Below are 24,999 nucleotides of genomic sequence, written 5' to 3'. Positions count from 1 at the left end.
TGAAAGGGAAACTGAGGCCCAGGGAGGCGAATGGAGACGCCTTGTGTCAGAGCTGGGCCCACAGAAGGGTCTCCTCACAAGGGAGGCACCCTCCACGAGCCCCCTCCTCACCCCACACGCTGCACCCTGTGGTCTCCTGTGATGCCTTGTTGAGCGCTCTGGTTAACAGGCTACCAGAAAGCTCGGAGACCTCGTGACACACACAGCACATATATAAATGTTTGCATTCTTTTTCCATTGCCTTCCCTAAACTTAAACTGGGAAGTCTATGGAAAAATTAAGAGGCCACGCGATTGCCAGAAAAGCACAAATCACGTCTCTCCCCCAAGTCTGGGAAACTGTACAACCATAACTCCAAAGAAGTCCTCTGGCCGTTCCTATTTTCTCAAGATCTGGTTGAGATTTGGAAACATGTTGTATTCATTTTCGAGGGGAGAAAAATCTGCAGAGCAGAGCAGTTTGAGCTGCCCATCTGTTGTGGGGCCGCGAGGAGCTGACCTGGACGGGGGGATCGGGGAACGGAGCACGGGGCGTGGGTGTTGGGCCACACAGAGCCTGGAGCCCTGCCAGGTCCCCGATCCTATTAAAATCCGATAGTGCAACAGAACTAGGTCATCGCTTCCGCCCCGCCCCCAAATACAATGGAGACGCTGTTTGGTCGTGTGTCCTGTTTGGTGTGCACAGAAGTTGAAGCGAGCTTTGTTCTGAGCTGTTTATCTTGGAATCTCAAAGGTGCACTGTGACTTGCAGAAAGAATGCGTGGTAGTCCACAACAGTGTCTGGACTGGACACGCCAGCCACGCGCACAGACCAGCAGGCAGAGCCCACGTTCAGTTCAGAGACCCCGAGGCTGAGTCACATGGCAGGGTGCCTCTGAGGCTTTGGGACCTTGAAAGTCTATTATTTTGTCCCGGTTGCCAAAATGATGTTTAATGCCTTCCTTTTCACTTTTCTCCTTCAGCTGTGAACTATTTTAGGTTAAGAATTGGGGCAAAGAGGGGCGCCTGGGTGGCTCAGTCGGTTGAGCATCCGACTTCGGCTCAGGTCATGATCTCGCAGTTTGTGAGTTCGAGCCCCGTGTCGGGCTCTGTGCTGACAGCTCAGAGCCTGGAGCCTGCTTCAGATTCTGTGTCCCCCTCTCTCTCTGCCCCACCCCTGCTTGTGCTCTGTCTCTCTCTGTCTTTCAAAAATGAATAAACATTAAAAAAATTAAAAAAAACAAACAAAAAGAATTGGGGAAAAGAGGGCACCTGGGTGGCTCAGTTGGTTGAGCGTCCAACTTCATCTCAGGATCTCACAGTCCATGAGTTTGAGCTCCGTGTTGGGCTCTGTGCTGACAGCTTGGAGCCTGGAGCCTGCTTCAGATTCTGTGTCCCCCTCTCTCTCTGCCCCACCCCTGCTTGTGCTCTGTCTCTGTCTTTCAAAAATGAATAAACATTAAAAAAAAAATTAAAAAAAAAAGAATTGGGGAAAAGAGGGCACCTGGGTGGCTCAGTCGGTTAAGCATCTGACTCTTGATTTCGGCTCAGGTCATGATCTCACGGTTCATGGGATTGAGCCCCGCATCAGGCCCTGTGCTGACAGCATGGAGCCTGCTTGGGATTCTCTCTCTCCCTCTCTCTCTCTCTCTGCCTCTCCCTTGCTGGCATGAACTCTCACAGCCTCTCGCTCTCTCTCAAAATATAAACATTAAAAAAAAAAAGAATTGGGGAAAAGGATTCCACTACATTTTAAACTCCTTCAGGAAGGCATACACTGAACCTTAAGAATGAAAGGTAGGTGCCCCTACATTTTTGAAACTGTACCAGTTAACTAAGCCACCAGCAGCCGCTTAAACCAGAGGCTGCCTCGTGTATGTTCTGGATCTCAGTGCCTGATCTCAGTAGGGGAAGAAGGGTAGCCAGTATTGGGTGCGTGGGACCATTTACAGGTGAGTATGAGCACTTCAAAGGACACGTTCAGCCCCATCAGGCTGTCCTGTCACAGAACTGACTTGCCCTTGGCTCACTGTTGAAACTGGCCTTATAATCACTTCCCTTACTGGCTCCTTCTTTCCTTCAGGGGCTCTCCATTACCCAGGAATCACCCTGCCCTGATGGGATGGCCTGCGAATTCTGGGAAGACTGGGCTTCAGGAAAAGCAAATGACAAGTTCTCAAGTGTGTCACCCATGAACTGTGACAGCTGTGATGTCTGATATCAGAAAAGATAAGAGTCCAGTAGAAACAAGAATCAAAGGCAGGAACAAAATAATGGGGGGAGAAAAGGAGTTGACACTGTGGTATGGTATACAAGGAAGTTAAGAGAGTAGATCCCAAGAGTTCTTAGGCAGGGAGCAACTTTTGTTTTTTTGCTTTTCTTATTGTATCTGTATGAGGCAAAGACGCTAGTGAACCTTACTGCGGTATCACGTCACAGTATGTGCAAGTCAGGCCACCATGCTTTACGCCAATTATATCTCAGTAACCCTGGAGAAAAAAACGCAAAAAACAAAACAAAACAAACAAAACTTCCCCCAAAATGGAGGGAGAAGAGAGCAGGAGAGAAGCAGAGCAAGAGGTAAACAGAGGCTCGTGTTTTGTAAACTTTTCAGGGTTTACTTTATTGTCCACCCCTCCTCTACCCCACCACAGCAGATTTCCTCCGGTTTCACGGGACCTGGAGGTCCTTTTCAGTGAAAACGACTTCTCCCCCAAAGCACACCTATTGTCTTCAAAATCCCCCTTACTCTGGGTTGTGAACATTGCTGAAATTCACATTTCAGCATTGTTTTGTGAGATTTATTGGAATGCCCTGAATGAGTAAAACACGAATTAAGGAAGCAGACTCCGCAAAAAAGATTTTCTTTTCAACGCAATACGTGAGGGAGCTGGAGGTTCTAAGTCAAGAGCCTTCGCAAACATATTTCTTGCGGTTATGCCAATGAGAGTTGACGGTATATGTTAATTGGACTTCACGTTAATTTGTAAGCCATTGAAAATGAGAGGTAATTTTGCTCGATACGTATATCTTCAATGTGTGCGATTTGCTACTGCACTTTATTTATTAATACATCATCTCTCATTTAGGGTGTGCCAGAGTGGGAATCTCCTATTATAAAGGAGGGAAGTCAGCTGGGGGTAATTGAAGTGTATAGTGTTATGCCACTGGGAAGCTCATTGTGTCTAAACACATTTTTTAAAAGGCCCATGTTTGCTTTGTTTGGTATATATCCTGTGGGTTAGATGTAAGTTGGGGGAGTATTACATTTGCCTCCTGTCCCTCCCCACCGTAGGATAACTGAATTCTCTAGATTTTTGAGGCAGTCGGTTTTCTTTTGCTTTGACTTTGTTCCCCTAACCTTCTGCTAAGCCTCTCCAGCTTCTCTTTCTCTGGCTCTGCCCTGGGACAGGAGCAAAAGTTTGCATCAACCCACAGCAAACAGAGGCCAATGGTGTTCACAAGGACACCCCAACGGGATTGTCCGCTGGATCCTCCTGGGCATCCCTTGAAGCGGGCTCAGCCACATTCCATGGTGGCCCCTCTTTCAGCCAACTGCTGTTTCAAGGGATGCAGTGCCCTCGCCGACTGGTGAGGATCCAGAGAAGATGACGAAAGTTCAGTGGTACCGAAAGTAAAGACGTGCAAATAATCTTGTGGCACATTTCAAAGTCTTGCCCCATAAACTAATGGAGAACACTGGAAATAACATTTAAGCTATTTGGGGGAAAGTACCAAAGAGGGGCAACACTTTACAGAGCTTCTAGAGAGCATCCATACTATAATCCCAGGCACCTTTAAAAAAGCCACTTCAAAGATAACTTGGTAGAGCAACATGGACACTTGCTTCAGGGGCAGAAATAACGATAGGCTGGAATCCTGTGCCAATCGCGTGAACGTGAGCAAGCTTCTTTATGCCTGCAAAGCATACTGAGTGTTAACCCCTGCACCACAGACTCATGGGGAGAGTTCCTCATGTGCAAAGCAACTAGTCCTGAGCCTGGCCCTTGGTGGACAGCCAGCGATTGTGAGTTTCTATCCTTTTGGGAGACATAGCAGAATGGAGGACCCAAGTCTTCTCTATCGGAGAAGCCGTGAGAGGGAATTATACCAACTACAGCCTGAAGGGAAAAAAAGACATGAAAGTGAACATTTAGAATGTGGTGATGGAGAAAGTCTAAAACAGGGCAGTGTATGGCTTTTAAAATGTGGCTTCTGATGTCCACGCCTGTGGATAACTAGGAAACAAAGGAGAAACTCACATCAAGGATTTCCTTGTTGGCTTTTGGAGATGTGGCTTCTCGTAACTCCTTGATGGCCACGGGAATTTTAACCTTCTCACCTTCTGGGATCCAGAGTCCCTGTGACGAGGAGGGAGAGAAGACATTAACTGGCGACTGTCACACTATGCAATATGCTGACTCACAAGATGCACGGACTTTACCAGTGACACCATCCGAAAGGGTGAGGGACCTTGAGCACAGCTCTGTGCTCCAAGGTCACCAGTGCTAGGAGCCATGATATCTCAGCAGCTCTTTGGCTATATCGTGTTCCATGAATCAGAGCAGTTAGATTACAAAAAACCCTAAGCTTGTGCGAGTTATAAAACCAGTGTGGATCATTTTGTCCAGAATTCTGAGATACTGGCTCTGGGTCTAATGGAAATCAGACTTGATATAACAGGATCCAGGAAAAATAAATTAAGAGCTGTTTTGACCTGGGCATTATTTGGATGCTGTCATGCAGTGAGAGGCAGTCCCCCTTCAGACTCCATCCCTGCCACTCACCCCTTTACAAAGTCAGTGCTGTCCTCCATGATAACTTTGTTGCCTGTGTACAGGTCTCACAGGACCACTTATACGTCACCAGTATAAAAGATTCCCTCTCGACAACTTGGGGAAAACATCGGAATTTCCCAAACCCTGAGCTACATATAGAGTAGACAAGCTTGATAGACAGTAGACAGCCCAGGACTTTGAATATGCCCACCAACCTGCATCCCCAGAAGTCTCAGTGCCCTGGTGGCCTCACCTTGTACACTGTGCCAAATGCTCCAGAGCCCAGCACCTTGATCTTTTGAATTCTGTTTCCTTTAAGATCCTCAAGAGAGCTTGGTTGGGAGCTTCTCCGCTGGGCGTAAGAGGCTCAACAAGCTGTGAGAGACAAGGAAGGAGGGTCGCGGCCTCAATGCTCAGGCCCACATGGGAGGAGGTGTGAGCCAGGCCCAGACACAGCCATGTGTGGATGGGCATCAGCACCAAGAACCCGCCATGCTCACTCGGAAGGAGGAATGCGCACCTTCTCTTTAGGTCTTCAGAAAAGATATGTTGGGACAGGGACTCCCTGATACAGGTGTCCTTGCACAGAAGATCTCCATTTCAACAAATGCAATTTCGATTTCTGTTTCCAGCCAATAAGCCGGACTGAGAGAATTCTGGTGAGGGAAGTTTTGATATGGTTGGTCATTTTGGTAGCCTGTCGGGCCTCCTAACGCACACAAGTGCCATTGTGCTATGAGCTGCTACGGGTCCCTCCTCCCAGGGACTCTGGCTTCTGACACACTGCCGGACACAAAGAGGCCGGCCGAAGACCCACCAGTAGAGTGAGTCACAAACAGAGCTCAAAATGGAACAGCACTATTGTAGACAATGGGATTTGCCAAAGTAACATCTCAACATGTGCCTTCACAGGAATCACCAGACAACCTGTTTTCAAGCCCTTCTCCTGTGCATGTACCTGAATGCTGTATGTTAAACAGGACTCCTATGGCTTTTGTATCTGTGTCGTGAGACTTATAATAGGAACATTGGCATCTCACTCCAGAGAGGTACCAAAACGTCATTAATTGTTTATACCTGGACATTCAGAGATTCTTTCTGGTTTTTCCATCGTAAGCAATAAGGCATAATAATACAGTTACATATTTAAAATAGTTGGCAACACTTGGCAGGAGAGCCTTCGTTCCTGTCTGGGGTGCTGGGGAGAGGGGCACTGGTGGGCGTGCAGGGCCTGGGCACCTACTCACCTCTCTTTCCTGCAGCAGTCTGCGAAGTGTGCGCTTGCGGACGATGTGGCGTCGGCGCAGAAAGAGGCCCACCCCAAGGGCCACCACCACCACCAAGAGGAGGCCCCCAACAATCCCAGTGGCGATGGATGGGATCTTGGGCCTGGAATAAGAGGGAGACGTGGAAAAGTGAGGTTTGGTGACAGACTCTATTACATTGGCATTGTATGTATTCCCTGCATATTTTGGTACATTGACATCACTTAACATCATCTCAGAAAATAGATACCATGTGGCTTCTACAGAGAGGAAAGAAAGCAAAGAGTTTCTAGGGTAGTGTTTCCACCTTCTTGAGCATAAGAGGCTTTGCCCCCAGGGTTTTTTTTTTTTTTTTTTGCATTTTTTAAATTGACCTATCATCTGTACATCTCCATATGACTCCTTTTCTTTTCTTTTTTCCTTTTTTCTTTTCTTTTCTTTTCTTTCCTTTTCTTTTCTTTTCTTTCCCTTATTTTCCTTTCCTTTTCTTTTTTCCTTCCTTCCTTCCTTCCTTCCTTCCTTCCTTCCTTCCTTCCTTCCTGTCATCTATCTATCTTTCTATCTACCTATCTATCTATTGAGAGAGAACATGCACACACACACATGGGGCAGGGGCAGAAGGGGAGGGAAAGAGAGAATCCCAAGCAGGCTCCACACCTAGATGGGCTTGATCCATGAGATCATGCATGACCTGAACCAAAATCAAGAGTTGGACGCTTAACCAACTAAGCCACCTGGTGCCCCGACAATTATATTTTAATCTTTTAAGAAACCACATAATTCAAAAAGTAACTCAGACTTCAGTAATTCTTTTTATATGAATTCTAATGTATCCCCAGAGTATCTCCATACATACGAAGCCTAGAACATCACATCACATGTATTAAGACATGCATTGTCTACTGGTTTGCCTAGGTGAAGGGACTCTTTCCATAATGTTGAGATTCTTCAAAGTGTTCTTGGCTTTCAAGATGGGATGACAGCCATGTGGAATGCTTTATGAATAAGCTTGGGGGAGGTTATCATGTGATAGGATTTCAACATAAAAAAGATCATTGTCATAAATGAGTGATGTCACCATGCAACATCAAACCACTCTGCCACATTCTGCTTCCCACAAAGGTGGTGCTTGATTCAGGGACAGCAAAAACCCAAAACTCAGGTTCTAGAGCTCACTGAGGAAACAATCATCTGAATTTGTGGGTTCTGAATTTAGAATCTTCAAATTCCATAAATATAATCTGTATTTATAGATTCTAGAAATACTATAATACAATCTTCAAGTCCTATAAATATAATCTGTATCAATTTAATATAAAATAATTTAATTTTACATATTAAAATTCTATAAAAATCATCTTAAAATTATTGTTCTCAAGTATCTATTCTATTTGAATTTCTGGCAAACTTCGTATTTTTAGGAAGAAATGTTAAGGAACATCAAAGATTAATTAGTATCATTAGCACATAAGTATCCCAAGATCCTTATAAATTGCTTGTAAGTGGGGCAAAGGTACTTCATGACAATGATATTTACAACACTTTCTTCTCAGTGAGTGAAAAAGTCATCTCCTGCAGTATCCCATCTCCCCAGTGAATGCCCTTTGGATTAATGAGTTTTTATTATATTGAAAAGAACACCAGAAAGATATAAAGAATAATTGGTTACAGACTATCTGTTCCATGGGGAGCTGTAGTAAGGGTGAGTGAATAAAAAAGGAAGAAAAACATAAAAAGAGTAAATATCATAAAGAATGGCCATTGGCTAGTTTCCAGGTGGGGCTTTGACGGAAAACCTCATTACAAAGGTACCGAGTGTAGCATGAAGATAGGACAAATTTTGCTGACGTCCCTGTAGGCTCAGCAAAGAGGAAGCGAGAGACTGCTTTACTTGTCTTTAAGGTTTCACTTGAGAGTAGGGTTAATTCTGGGGCAGAAGAGTCAGCTGACAGGGAGGGCAGGTTATTGAAGGGATTTTGTAGACATGATGAGAAATGGAAGAGATGGAGGTTTGGTTAGCGTTGGGGACATCAGGAATGACAAAGAGGAGCCTTGTACATCATTCTGATTCCTCACTAGACGGTGTTGGTCAATAACACCATTCTGTCCTGAGGAGTCTGAACAGCCATTCCCGATTCTGCCTTTCCTAGTGCAGCATTTCAAGCAATGATAGCAAATGAATCAGAACTGAAATGCTAGTGGAAGTCATTGTTTAGAAAAGGGGAGAAAGTCCCCCCAAGCTGAAGCTGTCATCACACAGGAAGGTTTGTGATACGGTCAAATGGATCATCAAGCAGGAAAAGAAGAGAAGCTAGAAGGAGGCTCTAGCAGAACTGGTGTGACCAAGAAGTCATAAATAGACTCCACATAAAGAGGAGCACTGTGTACCAAGTACGAGCTGGGCGTGGAACTGGCCCCAGGGCTCACATCCTGCATCCCTCCCACCGAAGCACACAACAAAGTAGGCATGGGAGAGGTGGGTGCAACCAGCAGGATGGTCTCTGCCAGGGATGCTGTGCCAGCCCAGAGAAGAAATAAGAACTGTGAAGGTAGGGGCACCCGGGTGGCTCAGTCGGTGAAGCGTCTGACTCTTGATTTCGGCTCAGGTCACGGTCTCACAGTTCATGGGACTGAGCCCCACCTCGGGCTCTGCGCTGACAGTGCGAAGCCTGCTTGGGATTTAATCTGTCTCCCTCTCTCTCTCTCTCTGACCCTCCCCTGCAAGTGCTCTCTGTCAACATAAAAAAAATAAACTTAAAAAAAAATATCTGTAAAAGGGGCGTCTGGGTGGCTCAGTCGGTTGAGCAGACCTCTGACTTGGGCTTAGGTCACGATCTCGCGTTTGTGGGTTCGAGCCCCACGTTGGGCTCAGAACCTGGAACCTGCTTTGGATTCTGTGTCTCGCCCTCTCTCTGCCCCTCCCCTGCTCGTGCTCTGTCTCTCTCTGTGTCTCAAAAAATAAGGTAAAACATTTTTAAAAATCTGTAAAAAAAAGAACCTGTGAAGGCAGAGGGGAATCAGAAATGCAGGAAAGCATTATCTGTGCAGATAGAGTGTTTGGTCATTTCTGAGAAGGTCCACTAGACTCAAGTAGAACACTTACCCATCTGTTGCACAGCCTTCAAGACCTGGCCCAGAACAGCTGTGGGTATTGAGGGAGAAATACACATTTTGATCATAAGTCAACGTGCTTTAAATTACTCTCAAATCATTAAAATCACCATGAATCTCAATTTGGGGGGCAGCAGTTAATTATTTATTTTGCATTTATTCATTCATTCATTCACTCGGCATGTATTTTTGAATGTTGCACTCTGTGACATGGATTCTTCTAGCATTTAGCAGAGTGGACATTTTCTGGCCTCTGTTACTGAAATGCGTTCATGCGTACTTTATGATATAGGTATATCTGTCTCTGGCTCTAGGATGTCAGAACAGGCAGGGGAGGAGAGGCGGCCAAGACTAGAGCCATACTGATTAAGGGGTAGGAGGAGAGGAACCGATGTGTGAGGATGAGTCTCAGGGGCAGGGCAACGGCAGTGATGACTTCAGACCCTGGAATCCAGGGGCAGTACGGGAGCTGGTTTCCTCTCCTCCCACAGGACTGAAACGTCTTACATACAGCAGAGACGGCATTGGTCTTAAATGACTCTTGAGAAGCTGGGTCCCCGTTCTAGTGAGGGAGGCCACCGTCCCTTATTTTGATTACAGAATGATATAAAAAGGCAGAATACATTGGCTTTGAAGTATGGCAACATTTGCCAAGACAAACATCAGTAGGAAAACAGAATATTCCAATTAAATGCAAAAGACAACTCATGCTGTTGCACATGGATGGACCTAGAGAGAATTATGCTAACTGAAACAAGTCAGACGGAAGAAGACAAATCCTGTAAGATTTCATCTATATAATGGAGCCTAAAAAAATAAAACAAACGAACAAACAAACAACAGCAACAGACTCATAAATACAGAGAACAAACCGGTGGTTGCCACAGAGAAACAGGGGGGATGACTAAAATGGGTGAAGGGGTTAAGGGGTATGAGCTTCTAGTTATAAAATAAATAAGACATGGGTATGAGAAGTGCAGAACAGAAAATATAGTCCATAATGTAATAATTTTGTCTGGGGACAGATGGTGACTATACATATTGTGGGGAGCACTGCGTAATGTATAGAATTGTCAAATTGTTATGTTGTACACCTGAAACGAATAGAACATTGTGTGTAAGCTCTATATCAATTTAAAAAAGGAGATGGGGGACACTACCATTTCATGGCCTGGGGAAGGATGAAGGACTACATTTCAAGTATGTGACCAGGCCAGAGGTGCCTGTCAAACACCCCATTTCCTACCTCAGTCAAGGGCTGGGATTTGTACACTCCTCCCGGAGGGTAGGGTCTGTTTCCTCCCCCATTTTCAAGCTGTCCTGCTCCTTTCTCCCCAGTGCCTTTGGGCCTTCCTTCCTACATCACACACACACACACACACACACACACACACACACACACACACACAGGCTTTTTCAGGAAGTGGATGCATGGGAGGCCTCCCTATTTCACACTCTATTATCTCCTAGGGAAACCAAAACTCAAAGACAAAAGGCATCACTAATGAGTGACCACTGATAAACTCCCCGCTCACTAGCTTTTTCTCCCCCACAATGCCCCGCAGTCTCCAAGAGGGAATACTACACAAAGTGAGTGCAAATTGAAATTGTCCATTTTGGGACCACACGCGGGGTTTTTTTGTTGTTTTTTTGTTTTTTGTTTTTTTGGTTTTTTTTGGCAGCCTCTGAAGGTGCTTGGGGGAAACAGCAGGGGTTACTAGGGAGAAGCTACTGATGCAGAAGTAGCTCAGGGGGAAAGAAAAGCCAGTTTACATCTGAAGAGGTGACTTGACAAGGACAGTGACAGGACAGGCGCTAGAGGAGTCTTGATTTGAGTACAAAGCTCGAGCCCCTTGGGAAAGCTGATAACACCTTTGCATAATTTTGCAGAAACAATTGTTGAATATGAAGTAAAAGAGCCCATATCACGCTATCATTTAATGTCGTCAGAAAACTTATTCTCTGTCCTCTACTTGACTTCTTCTTTTTTGGTTACGTACAATTAAAACAGGAAACATTCTGCCCGGCGTCGTCTGCACCACAGTCAGGCTGTCACTCACCCGTAGGTACAGTTTGAATGGCACAGGTGACACATGCGATTGGCGTCCGCAAACTTCCAGACCAGGGTGTTGTTTTCTCCCATGATGCCAGCCGGGCAGGTCTTGACGCAGTGAGGGCCGTCGATGTAGTGTGCACACTGCACGCAGCTGTCTGGTCCCTACACCAAGATGGAGAGAGACACGTATATAGGCTTCCTTCTCTTTCGAAACTGAAGTAACTTTTTACTTATAATACTTTGTGTGAAAAAGAAGTCAAACAACAGACGTTCTTAAAGCAGAAACACAACAAGCTTGTCTGTGACTGTGAACCACTGTTCACAGCCTACTGAGAAGTCTTCGAATGCATTGACGATATAACAACGGAAAAGAAACTATACTGTACGCTTCGTGACAGTTAACAGACTGTGGGCAAGTTTCTTTGTCAAAACAATCTTGATGAGTCTACGTGTACGTTTACATCTCTATTGCTCAGATGGCATTGCTTACATATCATATCTGAACTTAAAGAGCAGCTATGTGGGAAGCCAGACTTGCTGAGGCGAACTGAAGAAAGCCCACATCTATGTTTCTCCAGGGACAAGAAGGCAGTAAGTGGAAGTAAGCGGTGGGGGCATAATTAACTGTATACCGTGTTTATTTGATTCCGTTTGCTAAACTCTGAAAAACTCACAGAAGTGAAACTTGACTGTTTGGGTTGTGCCCTACATCAAGGGAGTGAAATAAAGCTGGTAGGGAAGGATGTGCTCACTGGTGAAGTTCTCTGATGTCTCCGTTTTGTCCAAAGACTGAGCGTTCCCAGAACCAGAACGGTCAGATGACTAAGTCAGAATCACCAACAGACTTATTTCAATGATGAAAATTTAACCTAACACCATGTAAACTTATAAACCAATGGTTTACTTTGTAAACTGCCCTGTTAGCAGCCTACACCTCAAAACACAGCCTTCAGCCCGATTTAGAGACAGCTTTTGAAAAATGTGTTCAATTAGAAGGTTTAGATATGGCTGTTGAAGCTCAAATACAAACAGAACTCCTTACAAATAATATTGAGAATGAACAACATTGGGACATTGATGTGAGGAGGACCTGAATTCTCACGTATACTCTTTATGTAAATAGAAACCTGAATTTTGAAAAGTTTTGCTAGGTGTTTCTTTAAAAAAAATTTTTTTTTAAATTTTTTTTTTCAACGTTTATTTATTTTTGGGACAGAGAGAGACAGAGCATGAACGGGGGAGGGGCAGAGAGAGAGGGAGACACAGAATCGGAAACAGGCTTCAGGCTTCGAGCCATCAGCCCAGAGCCTGACGCGGGGCTCGAACTCACAGACCGCGAGATCGTGACCTGGCTGAAGTCGGACGCTTAACCGACTGTGCCACCCAGGCGCCCCTAAAAAAATTTTTTTAACGTTCATTCATTCTTGAGAGACACAGAGACAGAGCATGAGTGGGGGGAGGGGCAGAGAGAGAGAGAGGGAGACACAGAATCCGAAGCAGGCTCCAGGCTCTGAGACATCAGCACAGAGCCCAGTGCGGACTCGAACCCACGAACCGTGAGATCATGACGTGAGCCCAAAGTCAGAGACTTAACCGACTGAGCCACCCAGGTGCTCCGCTAGGTGTTTCTTTAAGAACTCTTCAAATAATTATGAACGAATGTTAAATAAGAATCTGATGGTGTTTGATTAAGATGACGAAGCAATGATGACAGATGTCAGAAACAGTGAACACTGGCTGTCGATGTCCCCAGCCTCCCACAGGCATCCTGGTTTTTGGTAAAAGAGTAGATGTTATTAGATTTGTTGGAGGGTGTTGGACAGAAAGGGTGAATGCTCCTACAAGGTGGGTTGCGCGATGACGTCAACTCAACCACAGCCTCTGTGACCCAGCTGGGAGGTCACAAGGCCCCCTGTATGGGCATGGCTGCCTCTTTGGTAGCCGCAGAGTGATGCTGGCTCATTGCCGTGGTTCTGCTGCTTGGTAAGGCTTTTCCCTTGGATGTATGAGTGAATAACATCAAATGTGCTCCTTACTCGTCCTGTGCAGGTGATATTCATGGCCTGGGGCAGGCATTCTGGATGGCACTGTATGCACTCAGAATTCTCCACAAACTCCCTTGGCTCCCTGAGAGAAGAAAGAAAACCAATCAGTGCTATTTCTAGAGATCCTGATTCAAAATGCCGGCAGGTTACCACTGTCTGAGTTGCAATTGTCTGAAATTTCAGGTGACACAGAACACCTTTCTCAGAAATGCGAGAAAAATTTAGGTAAACATTTTAACGGTATGAAATCTAGGATTATATTGCAATATGATAAACCGATTGTGTTAACTGAATCCATGGTCATCTCCTCTCCGAATAAATGCACAAGCTTCATTTATAGTCAAAATATCTTCCCTACATTTTTCTATAAGGCACAGTTTTTGTCTATTAGGCAAACAGGTCAACAAATGAAAAAAGTAATAGTCCGGAAGAGGTGACCACCTCCCCCACCCCCAACAATATCAGATTCATGGATATTTAAATTAAGCTAGAAGGAAATGGTAACTGTAGATTGACTCACAGGAAAGGGAAGGAAAGATATTAAAACGTACTCAATGATTATTAATAAAAATAGGAAGCACGGAACACAGGTGTGAACACTTTTGCTTGAACTAGTTTCCCTGTTCCTCAAAGACGTATGGGTCAACATTAAGCAAGAAGATGATGTTTGATTGAAAAGACAAAACAGTTGTGACAGCTATTAAGACTGAATGCCGCCTGGTAATTAACTGCAGGCTTTCACGCCAGTGAACAAGGAAACACAAGGAATGTTTACACCCCGCAACATGTTCCCTAAGTCTTCCCTTATGTCATCAATTAAACCAAATGTGCCCAGTTTTTCCTTCCCTCCTTCTCTGGGTCATGATGCCGGCCGGAGGAGCCCATCTTGCAAACCGAGCAAGTGCTGCCGAAAGGCATGGGCACCAACAACATGGTGGTTTTAATTCCCTCTCCCTTTAAAAAGATGTAGAAAACACAACATTCACGTCTACTCATAGCAGTAAGGATTGCATTAATATTGTTGAATTACACAGAGGACTCTGTTAGGTTACTCGGTGTCTCTGCTAAAGGATTCCTACAGAATTAGACTTGGTCCTCTCATTCTGATCCTGAATATTTCTTTTTTTTTTTTTTTAATGTGTCTTTATTTTGAGAGAGAGAGAGCGAGAGAGAGAGCAAGCACTAGTTGGGGAGGGGCACAGAGAGAGGGGGGCAGAGGATCTGAAGTGGGTCCTACGCTCACAGCAGTGAGCCCGACACGGGGCTCGAACTCACAAACCGTGAGATCATGACCAGAGCCGAAGACAGACGCTTAACCGACTGGGCACCCAGGAGCCCCCTGAATATTTCTGAATCCGCGCTGTGGCCCAAGTCCTGATAGCAAAACAAGAAGGAAGATTTCCCGTAGCCATTTGTAATTCCTATGGCTCTCCTCTCTCACAAAATGTCCCCTTTTCTTTAAATTAAAAAGGAAAAAGCCTCTGCTTCTCTCTATCCTTATATTTTACTTTCCTATTAATTTATTTTTAGTCATTATTTGTGGTCATTTGTGGTCTGAGCTTTACATCAATATCAAGATTCCCACAGAATCAAGCAACTGTACTTTTAACTGATAGCAAAAAAATCCAACAAATTTATATGATTATTTCTTTGTCCATGGTTATGTTTCAAGTTATTTGCACTGTTCGATATTGCTTGAACATAAAACAAAAATTAACCAGGAAATATAATTTGTATTACTATATTCTGACACACCAGGAAAAATGTACTGCAAAGAAAAGTCTAAGTGACTGTGGTCTTGGCCACATGAACCATTTATGGCTTTTCCATTTCTCTTGGGAACTTTGTGTGGCTTCGAAAGAGATTAGATATTTCCAAAACCGAGACTCTATAAATTAGTGGATTGGATTAAGTAATGCAAAAAGTTTGTTCATTTCCTTTGGTGATTAACAGCTGTCAACAAATAAATAAAAACAAAGGAAAAAGAAAAAAAAGGAAAAGTATCAAAGTGAACAACAGTAAACTTATAAACACAATCGCCTTAGTTTTTATCAGAACAAAGGGGTTACAAAATAACCTTACCCCTCCAGAACATTGCACTTCTCCACACATTCCTTGCCACGGGTGACGTTTTGGCAGGACACACAGTCTTTCGGCTCTGGGCCCCAGCATCCCTCTGACGAGCATAATGGATGACAGACATGGCCTATGGCCTCTGAGAAGACACAGGGAGCCACAAGGAGTCAGCTAGGGGACAGCGACTAGAGGGGCCAGTTGAGACAACACCTGTAAATGAGGCGCTGGGTTCTCTGTGACCCTGAGCTGCAAAGACATGCTGGGGTCCCTGGAAGAAGCAGTGACACAAAATGGGCTTCTAGAGGCCAACTTCAAGTTCCCTTTTCCGGACTGGGAGTCCAGGGTTCCTGGTCCGGACCTGGGTAGCACTTTGCTGATGAGTATCATAGCTGATGGAGACACAAGGGAAGGTTTGTGGTTCCTTGCCATGTGCTGGGCACCATATCAAGAGTTTTATATACAAAATCTCACTTCATTCTCTCACTAGCAGTGGGAATGCGGTCTCCATTTCATGGATGAGGAAGCCAAAGCCTAAAGGTATTAAGTACATTGACCAAGATCTGGAAGCTAGGAAGGGCTAGAGGCAGAATTTGAACTCAGATCTGCTTCTCCCAGTGACCAGGGTCTCGGTAAAAAGAAATGTGCATGGCCTGGCTTCAAGAGAAGCCTGTGGCTCTAAACTCAGATGAGGAAATGTCACTGTAAAATGCTCATTCTATCTGCATGTGTGTGTATGCCTCTATGTGTTGCCAGCTAGAGTCATTAGAGGCTGAAATGAGCAGGGAGAACGGCTGAAAGGTAAAATAATTAATGCTGAATTTAGTTCTGTACGTTACAAATAATTGACAGCTTAAACCTCCAGGTGAATTCATCCTACGAAATGTGAATGATCTGGAAACAATTCCGGTGAACTTCCCATGATAACTTCACATGTAGGACTGTACAGATTTCTTTTAATCTGCTTCTTTAGGAATGAAAAATATAATTTAAATGTTTGGGAATCTTCTAAATCAACATACATGACCCACGTGAACCATCTCCATGATCAACGAAAGTGATTACTTACTGCAGCCTTTTTCATCTTTGTTGTTTATAATTTTGGTTTTCTGACTTGAAGTCCCAAACAGTTTTTTTCCAGTTTATTGTATTTGCATAGCACAATTTTTGGTTTCCTGAAACGATTACATCTCCATCACTTATCTCCTTGAGGGAGCGTAATCCCAAGGACGTTATGTCCAGGCCGACAACCGCAAGAGAAAACTGACCACTACAGTGGAGGGAAGAAAAATAACATTGTGAAAAATGACCAAAAAATTCTATCACTAAAAGCTTTATTTTAATTTTATTCTGGACCACCTTATATGTACTACAGTCCCCCTCCCAGTGACTGTAAGTCATATTGCAGGAAGTCTGTATTGCAAATTTTGAAAATGACAACAGATTTTTTTAAGCTCCTCCAGGGAAAAGCTAGTTCCTTGTGAGTATTCAGTGGAATACTGAAGGTGAATAAATATTAATGTCATTATTATATTTACTGCATGTTTTTTTTTTTTTTTGCCTGGGAATTGAACAGCATCTTCTTTTTTCATGTTTATTTATTTATTTTGAGACACAGAGCAAGAGCATAACAGAGATGGGGGAGGGGGAAGGAATGCATGGGAAGGGGCAGAGAGAGAGGGAGAGAATCCCAAGCAGGCTCCACACTGTCAGCACAGAGCCCAAAGCAGGGGTTGAACTCACAAATCTGAAGATCATGACCTGAGCCTATTGAGAGTTGGACACTTAACTGACAGCCATCCAGGTGCCCCGAGAACATGTTCTAATCCCTCAAATATCCAAATACACTTCAAAAATCATAGGTTCATTTTTTCCATCCATCCACCTACCCATTAATCTATCTTTCCATCCACTCACCCATCTATTGATCCATTTGTCCATCTACTTATCTAGGCAGGCATGCTTCCATCCATCCATTTTTCCACCTATCTAACCATCCATCCATCCATCCATCCACCCTTCCATCCTCTCATCTATGCATCCATCTACCCACTCATCTATCCATTCATCCATGGATTCATTCAACCATCCATCCACTCAGCTATCTATCCATCCATCCATTGATCCACTGACCCATCAATCCATCCATTAACCCATCCATCCATATATTGAACAAACATCTGAACCATCCAACTCTGTCTGTGCTAGAACTCTATAAGACTATCCATATGTTATCATCAAGAGACTGGATAAAGTAATTCAGACTAAAAGGAGGGAAATCCTGAACCACCAGGAGGAACAGGAAGGCAAGAAAGCATCTGATGGGGTGCTGAGAACCAGGAGCTCCTGCTGGAGCAGAAACCTGGAGGTGAGGAGGCTTGGGCAAGGGATCTAGGGAGGGTGACAGAAGACCTTGCACACCTTGAGCTTGGTTGTTGTGTGCAAATGATGGGGAACTACAGGAAAGAGACTTGCATTTTTAGGAAGCTCATTGGACACCAGGACAGAGAATAGACCAGCTGAGGCAGCACTCAATGAGGAGACATCAGACAGGAGATGACAAAAGTTGAATTTGGAGACCCCTCCTCTCCTTGTTTCTCTTTCTCTCCTGACCCTTTCCTCCTTCTCCCTTCCCACAACCTGGCTCCTGTGGAAAGCAAGGAGCTCTGTGTTGAAGACCTGTAACTCTACTGTTTAGGAATTCTCTCTCAACATATGCCCACAGAAGCCTAGGCACTAGGACAAAGCTGGTGTCTTCCGTGCAGGCCAGACTTGGCTCTGATGAGCTGTACCTGGAGCCAGCGATCACCCTGCCCCAGGAGGGACTGTGTATTTCTGGACTTCTCATAAATGTGAAAAGGTAAAAAAAAAAAAAGTAATTCTAATTTTGTTTAAATTCCGAAATGTAAGCCAACTGGCACCTGCCAGTCACTTAAGAAAATGGATCTAAATCTCTTGTCTCTATGAAAGAAGTGGTTCAAAAGAAGTGGTCTTGAGAACTCAGAACAAAGGGGTCTTTCTGGGAAGCAATGATTATTATCAGAGATGCACAGCCAAGAATGTTTTTAAAAAGCAGTATATATTTTATGTGTACTGTACTCTAATTTTCTTTAATATAATTTTAAAATGTTCATTTATTTTGAGAGAGAGAAAGAGAGAGTGCACATGAGCAGGGGAGGGGCAGAGAGAGAATCTGTCAGTGCAGAGCCTGACGCGGGGCTCGAACTCACAAACTGTGAGATCGTGGCCCTGAGCCAAATCAAGAGTAGGATGCTTAACTGACTGAGCCACCCAGGCACCCCATGATTTTCTTTAATATTGAGTGATATTATGTAGTAGTTTTAAAGGACAATTAATGAGTAATAGTTCTTAGCATCAGACTGTTTCTAAGGCAGGTCTGACAAAGAAATTCTCAAACCATTATTACTCTGAACTATATTCAAGATGCTTCTACGTGAGTATGCCACTGTCGGAGTTGGAAAAGTGGAACCGCTGAACCAGTCATGTATTAAAAAGTCTGTCAGCCCCCTCTGCCGTGGTGTGCTCATAAGGACATGTCATTTCAGGACTCCTCTTACCAAAACACATACAACCTCCATCGAATCATGAGAAAACATCAGCCCTTCCACAACATGCTTGGCCAGTACTTTTTAAAAGTGTCAAGGCCATAAACGAGACGAAAAGACACAGGGACTGTTTACAGATTGGAAGGGACTAAGGAGACACAGCCACCAAGTGCAGTGCGGGGTACTGGACTGCACACTGACACGTGGCATTCACGAGCAAACTGGTGACATCGGAGTGACGTCTGGTGGTGGAGGTCACAGCAATGTGCCGATGTTAATTTCTTCCTCTGCCTCTCGTGCCATGCTTCGGTGAGAAGCTGGCTGGAGGACTGATGGCAGCTCTCTGCAGGATCTTTGTAACAGCTTTAGAAGTCTAATTTCAAACTCTTCTGTTGGTCTTATTTTATTTTATTTTATTTTAATTTTTTTTTTCAACGTTTTTTATTTATTTTTGGGACAGAGAGAGACAGAGCATGAATGGGGGAGGGGCAGAGAGAGAGGGAGACACAGAATCGGAAACAGGCTCCAGGCTCTGAGCCATCAGCCCAGAGCCCGACGCGGGGCTCGAACTCACGGACCGCGAGATCGTGACCTGGCTGAAGTCGGACGCTCAACCGACTGCGCCACCCAGGCGCCCCTGTTGGTCTTATTTAAAAAAAAAAAAAATTGCTTTTTAATCTACCAGGCTTTGGCTCGGGTCAACTTACTGTTGCTTTGTTCTTCCACGTATGATTTCTAGGTTCTCGAAAGCATGGAGGTCAGTCCTGTTTTCAGGCCAGGCCTGAATCAGCAAAAACCCTACAAAGGCAGAAGGAAGGCTCAGACACGCACCGCTTATACGTTTCTTTTTTACGAGACATTTTAGGATTCTCGAGAGACTGTAACAGGACCAAGAAAGGTGAACATCTGATTGGATTCTTTTTCTAATCTTTACCCTACCCATGTGTTGATACAAGCCAAGGCACAATTATACAGCGGACATCCTGCCTCTGATGTAGAATCCCCCGTCACTCCCTGCATCTCTCCCACCACCCAACACCCCCACAGGCTGTCCCGTGGTGCCGTAGCCCTGACAGCCTTGCTGGGCTCCGTATCTGATGACCCAGACTGGTTTCTTAATGACAAGTGCCATGTCTTAAGCTGTCACAGAATGAGATTCACAGATTTTCCTGACTTAATTCCAATATTCCAAACAATCTTGTTATTTAGGTCCAATTATTCCCTTTTTATGGATGAAGGCAGTGGAGCTCTGATGGCAGTCATGGACCAAATGTTGGCCGGTGGCCGAGCAGGGACGTGAAGTCCAGTCTGTGAGGTTCGATAGCCTGTGCTGTTCCTTCAGCACTTTGCCTTTCCTCTCCCTCTACCCATGAAAGTCACTGGGCCATCAGGACGGCTGGCCGGGGCCAAGAAGAAAAGGACACAAAATCGGGAATGACTCGTCTTTGATTAAAGTGTTTACCCTTCATGTGCAGGGGAAAGCACATTTGTGAAAATGATCAAGAACCCATTAGTCATTAGTGGTAGACGTTCAGAAGAAATGTCTTTATGCCAAGAGAGAAGAGATTACATCCACAAGTTCGCTCTGTACAACACTCATTTTCCATTTATGTTGATGGATATGTTAGCAGCACACACCTGTAATTTCCTTTACAGTTTTTAGAATATCCAGTTCCTTTGGATCTAGAGGTGGAGTATGTGTGAAGGAGTCACTGAAACAAGCAACAGAATGATTATTGATTAACAATCTCGTCCAGTGAACAAAGTGGATTTTGTGTCTCTCCCTACCAGTGCCTTAATCTGTTACTTACCCTCTAAATGCTACTGGCAGGATATGAAGATCTCCACTGATCGAGGTGCAATTTTTGAAGTGTTTAATATTTGTAGCATTGATGGAAAGTGTGTCTTTAAATTCACCAATTCCTATTCCATTACAAACTATAAAGAGAAGGGAGATGTTTATTCCACTCACATATGTTGGATTAAGAGTAGCTAGGGATCTACAGGCAGAGGGAAGCGAGAAGGGAACTGTAGCCATTTGACTATCACTGCCATGCCATCATTCATTCATTCAACAAACATTCACGGAGGCCGGTTGGGTACCGTAACTGTGGCAGGGCTTGGAGTTAAGCGGTTGGAGAAGGTGATGCTGTCCTCGTTGATTGCCGTTGCTGCCCTCAACTTGGGTTCTCTTCCTCACGATCTCCCTCCTAGACTTAGTCTAATTGCTCTTAACTACTCTTGCTTCCTCTGGTTTGTGTCCTTGGCAGTGCAATCCACGGCTGCCGCCAGCACCACCTCTGTCCGGCTCTCGTCAGGGCATTCCCCTAAAACTCAACACCTTTCCATTGTTCTAACCTGGTTACGTCTTTGTCATCCATCTTACAGAAACAATGGGCACAGATGTTTTTTTTTAATTAGTAAGACTAAGGTGCATTCCTCTGAGAATGTTGAAAAATAGAATAAAGGGACCAAAATGACCAGAAATTCCACTCTAGGATATTTTGAAAAGTGTTCCTTCCAGCTATCCTCTGTGGTGATGACACGCCAGATATGTATTTTTTTTTTCGCTTTTTCTGCTGTGAACATTCCTCATATCATATAAACTATTCGTTGAAGGTGATTGTTAATGGCTGTCTTATATTACATCTTAGGGAATACTGTAATAACTTTTATCAGATTAACTGCTGTTCTTCCCCTGTGTTTACTTGAGCCAAATGCTTTGATCTGTGTCCTATTGCTACATCAGTCTCAGATGCCCTTTTCCACACCCTGAGCCCATTTATTAATTTATATCCACTCCTAAATTTCCATCTCAAATGCCATCTCTGCCCTAAAGCCCATATTTATCTGCTGTAATTCTCCCTCTAGAATTTGCAGATAAATTTTGGTACCTATCTTCCAGACCTATCTTGACTTTGAAGTACAGTCACTGAAAATCTCATTGCTCAGGATAAGGTCCTATCCTGTCCTCCCCCTGGACTTCTAGGGGGTACCGTCAAGCCCCGCTGTCCCACCGCCCGCCTCTGTGCTCTGCTCCATTGGGAGTCCCTTGTTGCAAAGAACCTTCCACTCTGGCAGCCATGACTGTCCTGCTGGGTCTCTGGGCTCACTCTGTGTGCCAGCCTCCTCTCTGGTCTGGGGGTGGAGGCGGCTCCTCTAAGGACTCCTGTGTCGACTGGCTCACTCAAAACTTCTTGTGCGGCACCTAACACATTGTGGGTTGTGGAATTCATGGCCAGGCTTCTTTAGGATTCATAGGGTCTGGCTGACAATGGAGAATGAGGTGGCCATATAAGGACTTGCCATTTAATTACAGGTCTGGCAGAGAATTCCATGTGTTTGAGAGAATATTCATTCTCTCTCTCTTTCTCTCTCTCTCTCTGCTTGTGTGTGATGGTGGGGGCAGGGTTACTTTAATTCCTACTTTAATTCCTGCACTGTCATCCTTACCCAGTGGTATTGCCCTATACCTGAAGGGCTCTGAATTTGGGATACGCAGAAAAATAGGTCAGAATCACTACAGGAGAATCAAACTGTTTACGTGTTTGAACACATAATGTGTTTGAACACAAAATGGACAAAACCAAACCCAAACCATCTCTGATTATGTCAGTCGTGCGAGGGCGCTGACAGTAACCCTCTCTTTCCTCAGCGGACTCTTCTCTCTTACTCCCTCTGTGCCAGGCGCCGCCCCACATTCTTATTTTCCTCCTTCTATGTCTCCTCTGCCAGACAGTTTCCTGAAGCCAAAGGACACTCATCCATCAGGGCACTGACCCGCCTGCCCCCCAGGGGTTATAAGACCAGGAAGAGGTAGACCGAGCTGACGAGCTCATGGGTCTGGCCTAGGACCAAGCTTGCATGAACTTCAAATCTTGGCTGTTATTCTTAGCTGTTGAAACTTGGGCAAGTCATTTAGACTCCCTGGTACTCGGTGTCCTCATCTGTAGAATGGGATCACCATAACACAGAGGTGTTGGGAGGGTTCAATGACATGGAGGCTAAGCTGGCCCCGTGGATAATGTGTATCAAATGTCTATGGGAGTAAAAAGGGGAGCAATCAGTTTCAACTGAAAAGACGGATAGCTTCACAGGGAAGGCGGCACCCGTGGATATCAAGGTAAGCAGCTGGGCACTGAGGTGCTGTTTATAACACTGAAATAGTGGAACAATCAAAATGAGCACATAAAGCGAGATCGGTTGAAAAAATTCTGGTGCAGCCACAGAGGGGAGCCTATGCGGCTGTACCGGAGAATGAAGAAGATTTACATGGACTCATCCGGAGTGATTTCTAGGATATATGAAGTTTAAGAAGCAAAGTACAAAGAGCGTAGACAGTAGCTTTTGAGCAGAAGACACGACTGGGACACAGGAGCCAGCTGTAGGGGCTCCCACTGGCCACATGTTGAGCTAATTTGAGCACCCAAAGGAATGACAGGAATGAATTACAAGAAATTGAATAAAGAAGGATTCCATGATCTCATGTAGGAGGTAAAAAAAAAATTTTTTTAAAAGAATGCCAACTAATAAATGTAGAAGAAATGACAGAAATAGGAAGTCACTCTTTTATAACCACCCAAAAATCTTTTCTGATTTGTCATCATTAGTAATGAACTAACATGGCATCCTATGTCCCTTGCTGTGAGACAATGAGAGGAAATTAACATGACGTATAATACTCCTGCCCAAGAAAACTCAACGTGAATGTGACCATGAGGAAAAACAGTCAGTGAAGCCAAACTGAGGGACCTACTGCAAAATACCTGGCCTAGACTCTTCACATCAGGTCAGGGAAAACAGGAGGAAAGCAAGTGGGGGGAGGGGAGCTGAGCCACAAATGTCAAGTAATGAAGAAAATGGGGGCAAACATCTACCTGAAACCCATGATTGTTGATTGGGGTCTGGATTGAAAAGCAGCTAAATATGACATAATGGGGACAGAAAGAGGAAGTCTGAACTACGTAGAATACTAGGAAAGAGTATTGAGTCGATGTTCAACAATCCTGAGTGTGAACCTGGTCTTTCTTTACTTAGGAGAATGGCCCCCTTTGTAAGAAAATAGGCTGACAGATGTTCACTGCACCATACCTGCAATGTTTCTGGGGGTTCAAAAATTTTTACAAAAATGATAAAGTAAAAGCCCAAGTAGGAGCACACTAGCATTGAGGATACTCCAAAAACAGGGCACGGGATGAAGGAACAAATTTGCGAGCCTGAAGAAAAAGACTTGCTCAAATCTCTTCCCGAGTCTGATGCCGAGGGGGGTCCGGCGGGGGTAGGGCAGAAAACCCCCAGCTTTGTAACCAGAGAGAAAGCCTCATCCCCACCCCGTACAGGCCTCCTACCTTTACGGCAAGGCCCCTCACACTTTTTACACTTGCGGACGCCATCTTCCTCCACTTCGTAGCTGTCAGAACTGCAGGCACGGACACACGAACCGTGGTCTGTCACCACATAGTTACCTGGGGAGAGACAAGGAAAGGAAGGTGGTGAAAGCAGCAACAGGTGTTTCTGGGCCTCACACAGTTGTCACCTGTTCTCCTACAAAGGGGCGGATGAAAGGGGCCTATCATCCTCTGCTTTTATTTACTTTAAGGACAAAGAAAGAAAGGTTGCAAACAGACAAGGTATCTAGTTCAAGAGTTTTTAACAGCTTACGCAGCCATGACATGGAGAAATAGATTTCAGCACGTAGGAGACGGACGTGTCAGGTAGAACGTGGTGTCTGCTCACAAGTTTGGAAACATCTCCTCACAGCTCATTTTTCTGGACGTTCTACCTTCAGGACCTATGGTTAAAGCCTGAATACTTATTAAAACTAAGTGACCCCGAATGAAGCCCACTCTTCCAGCGAAGCTGCCTCATCTGGGGATACGCATAATTCGTGTGGCAGACCTGCTGCCCTCTGTGGTTCTGTCCAGCCTGACAACCTTCCCTTTGCTGGGGGCTGGGACCACCAGCTGGTGCTGCATGAAGTCAGGCACATGGGTCATCTTGCAAGCCTCCCCTCACGCTGACTTAATTTAACATAAATATCAATGTTTCTGGAGCTCTAAGTGTTCCTGTTTTGACTTCCTCTAGTATGTCCTCACACATATTTCTTGGACATTTGTAATTTTTCTTT

At 44.7% G+C, this 24,999-nt stretch overlaps 1 protein-coding gene across 1 annotated transcript in view; it reads right to left on the bottom strand.

Annotated features, from left to right (window-relative positions):
* The window catches only part of EGFR (epidermal growth factor receptor), a 212,292-nt gene that overhangs the window by 29,250 nt on the left and 158,043 nt on the right, over positions 1-24,999 (bottom strand). The window contains 14 exon segments of the mRNA XM_043588477.1: positions 4,241-4,339; positions 5,010-5,059; positions 5,062-5,131; positions 6,004-6,145; positions 9,125-9,163; positions 11,193-11,350; positions 13,225-13,315; positions 15,316-15,448; positions 16,376-16,442; positions 16,444-16,576; positions 19,580-19,670; positions 20,511-20,584; positions 20,684-20,810; positions 24,221-24,337. Of these exon segments, the coding sequence (XP_043444412.1) occupies positions 4,241-4,339; positions 5,010-5,059; positions 5,062-5,131; positions 6,004-6,145; positions 9,125-9,163; positions 11,193-11,350; positions 13,225-13,315; positions 15,316-15,448; positions 16,376-16,442; positions 16,444-16,576; positions 19,580-19,670; positions 20,511-20,584; positions 20,684-20,810; positions 24,221-24,337 (1,391 nt within the window).

Source organism: Prionailurus bengalensis, chromosome A2 (genome assembly GCF_016509475.1).
Source record: "Prionailurus bengalensis isolate Pbe53 chromosome A2, Fcat_Pben_1.1_paternal_pri, whole genome shotgun sequence".
NCBI lineage: Eukaryota > Metazoa > Chordata > Mammalia > Carnivora > Felidae > Prionailurus > Prionailurus bengalensis.
This window is presented reverse-complemented; position numbering and strand designations above follow the sequence as displayed.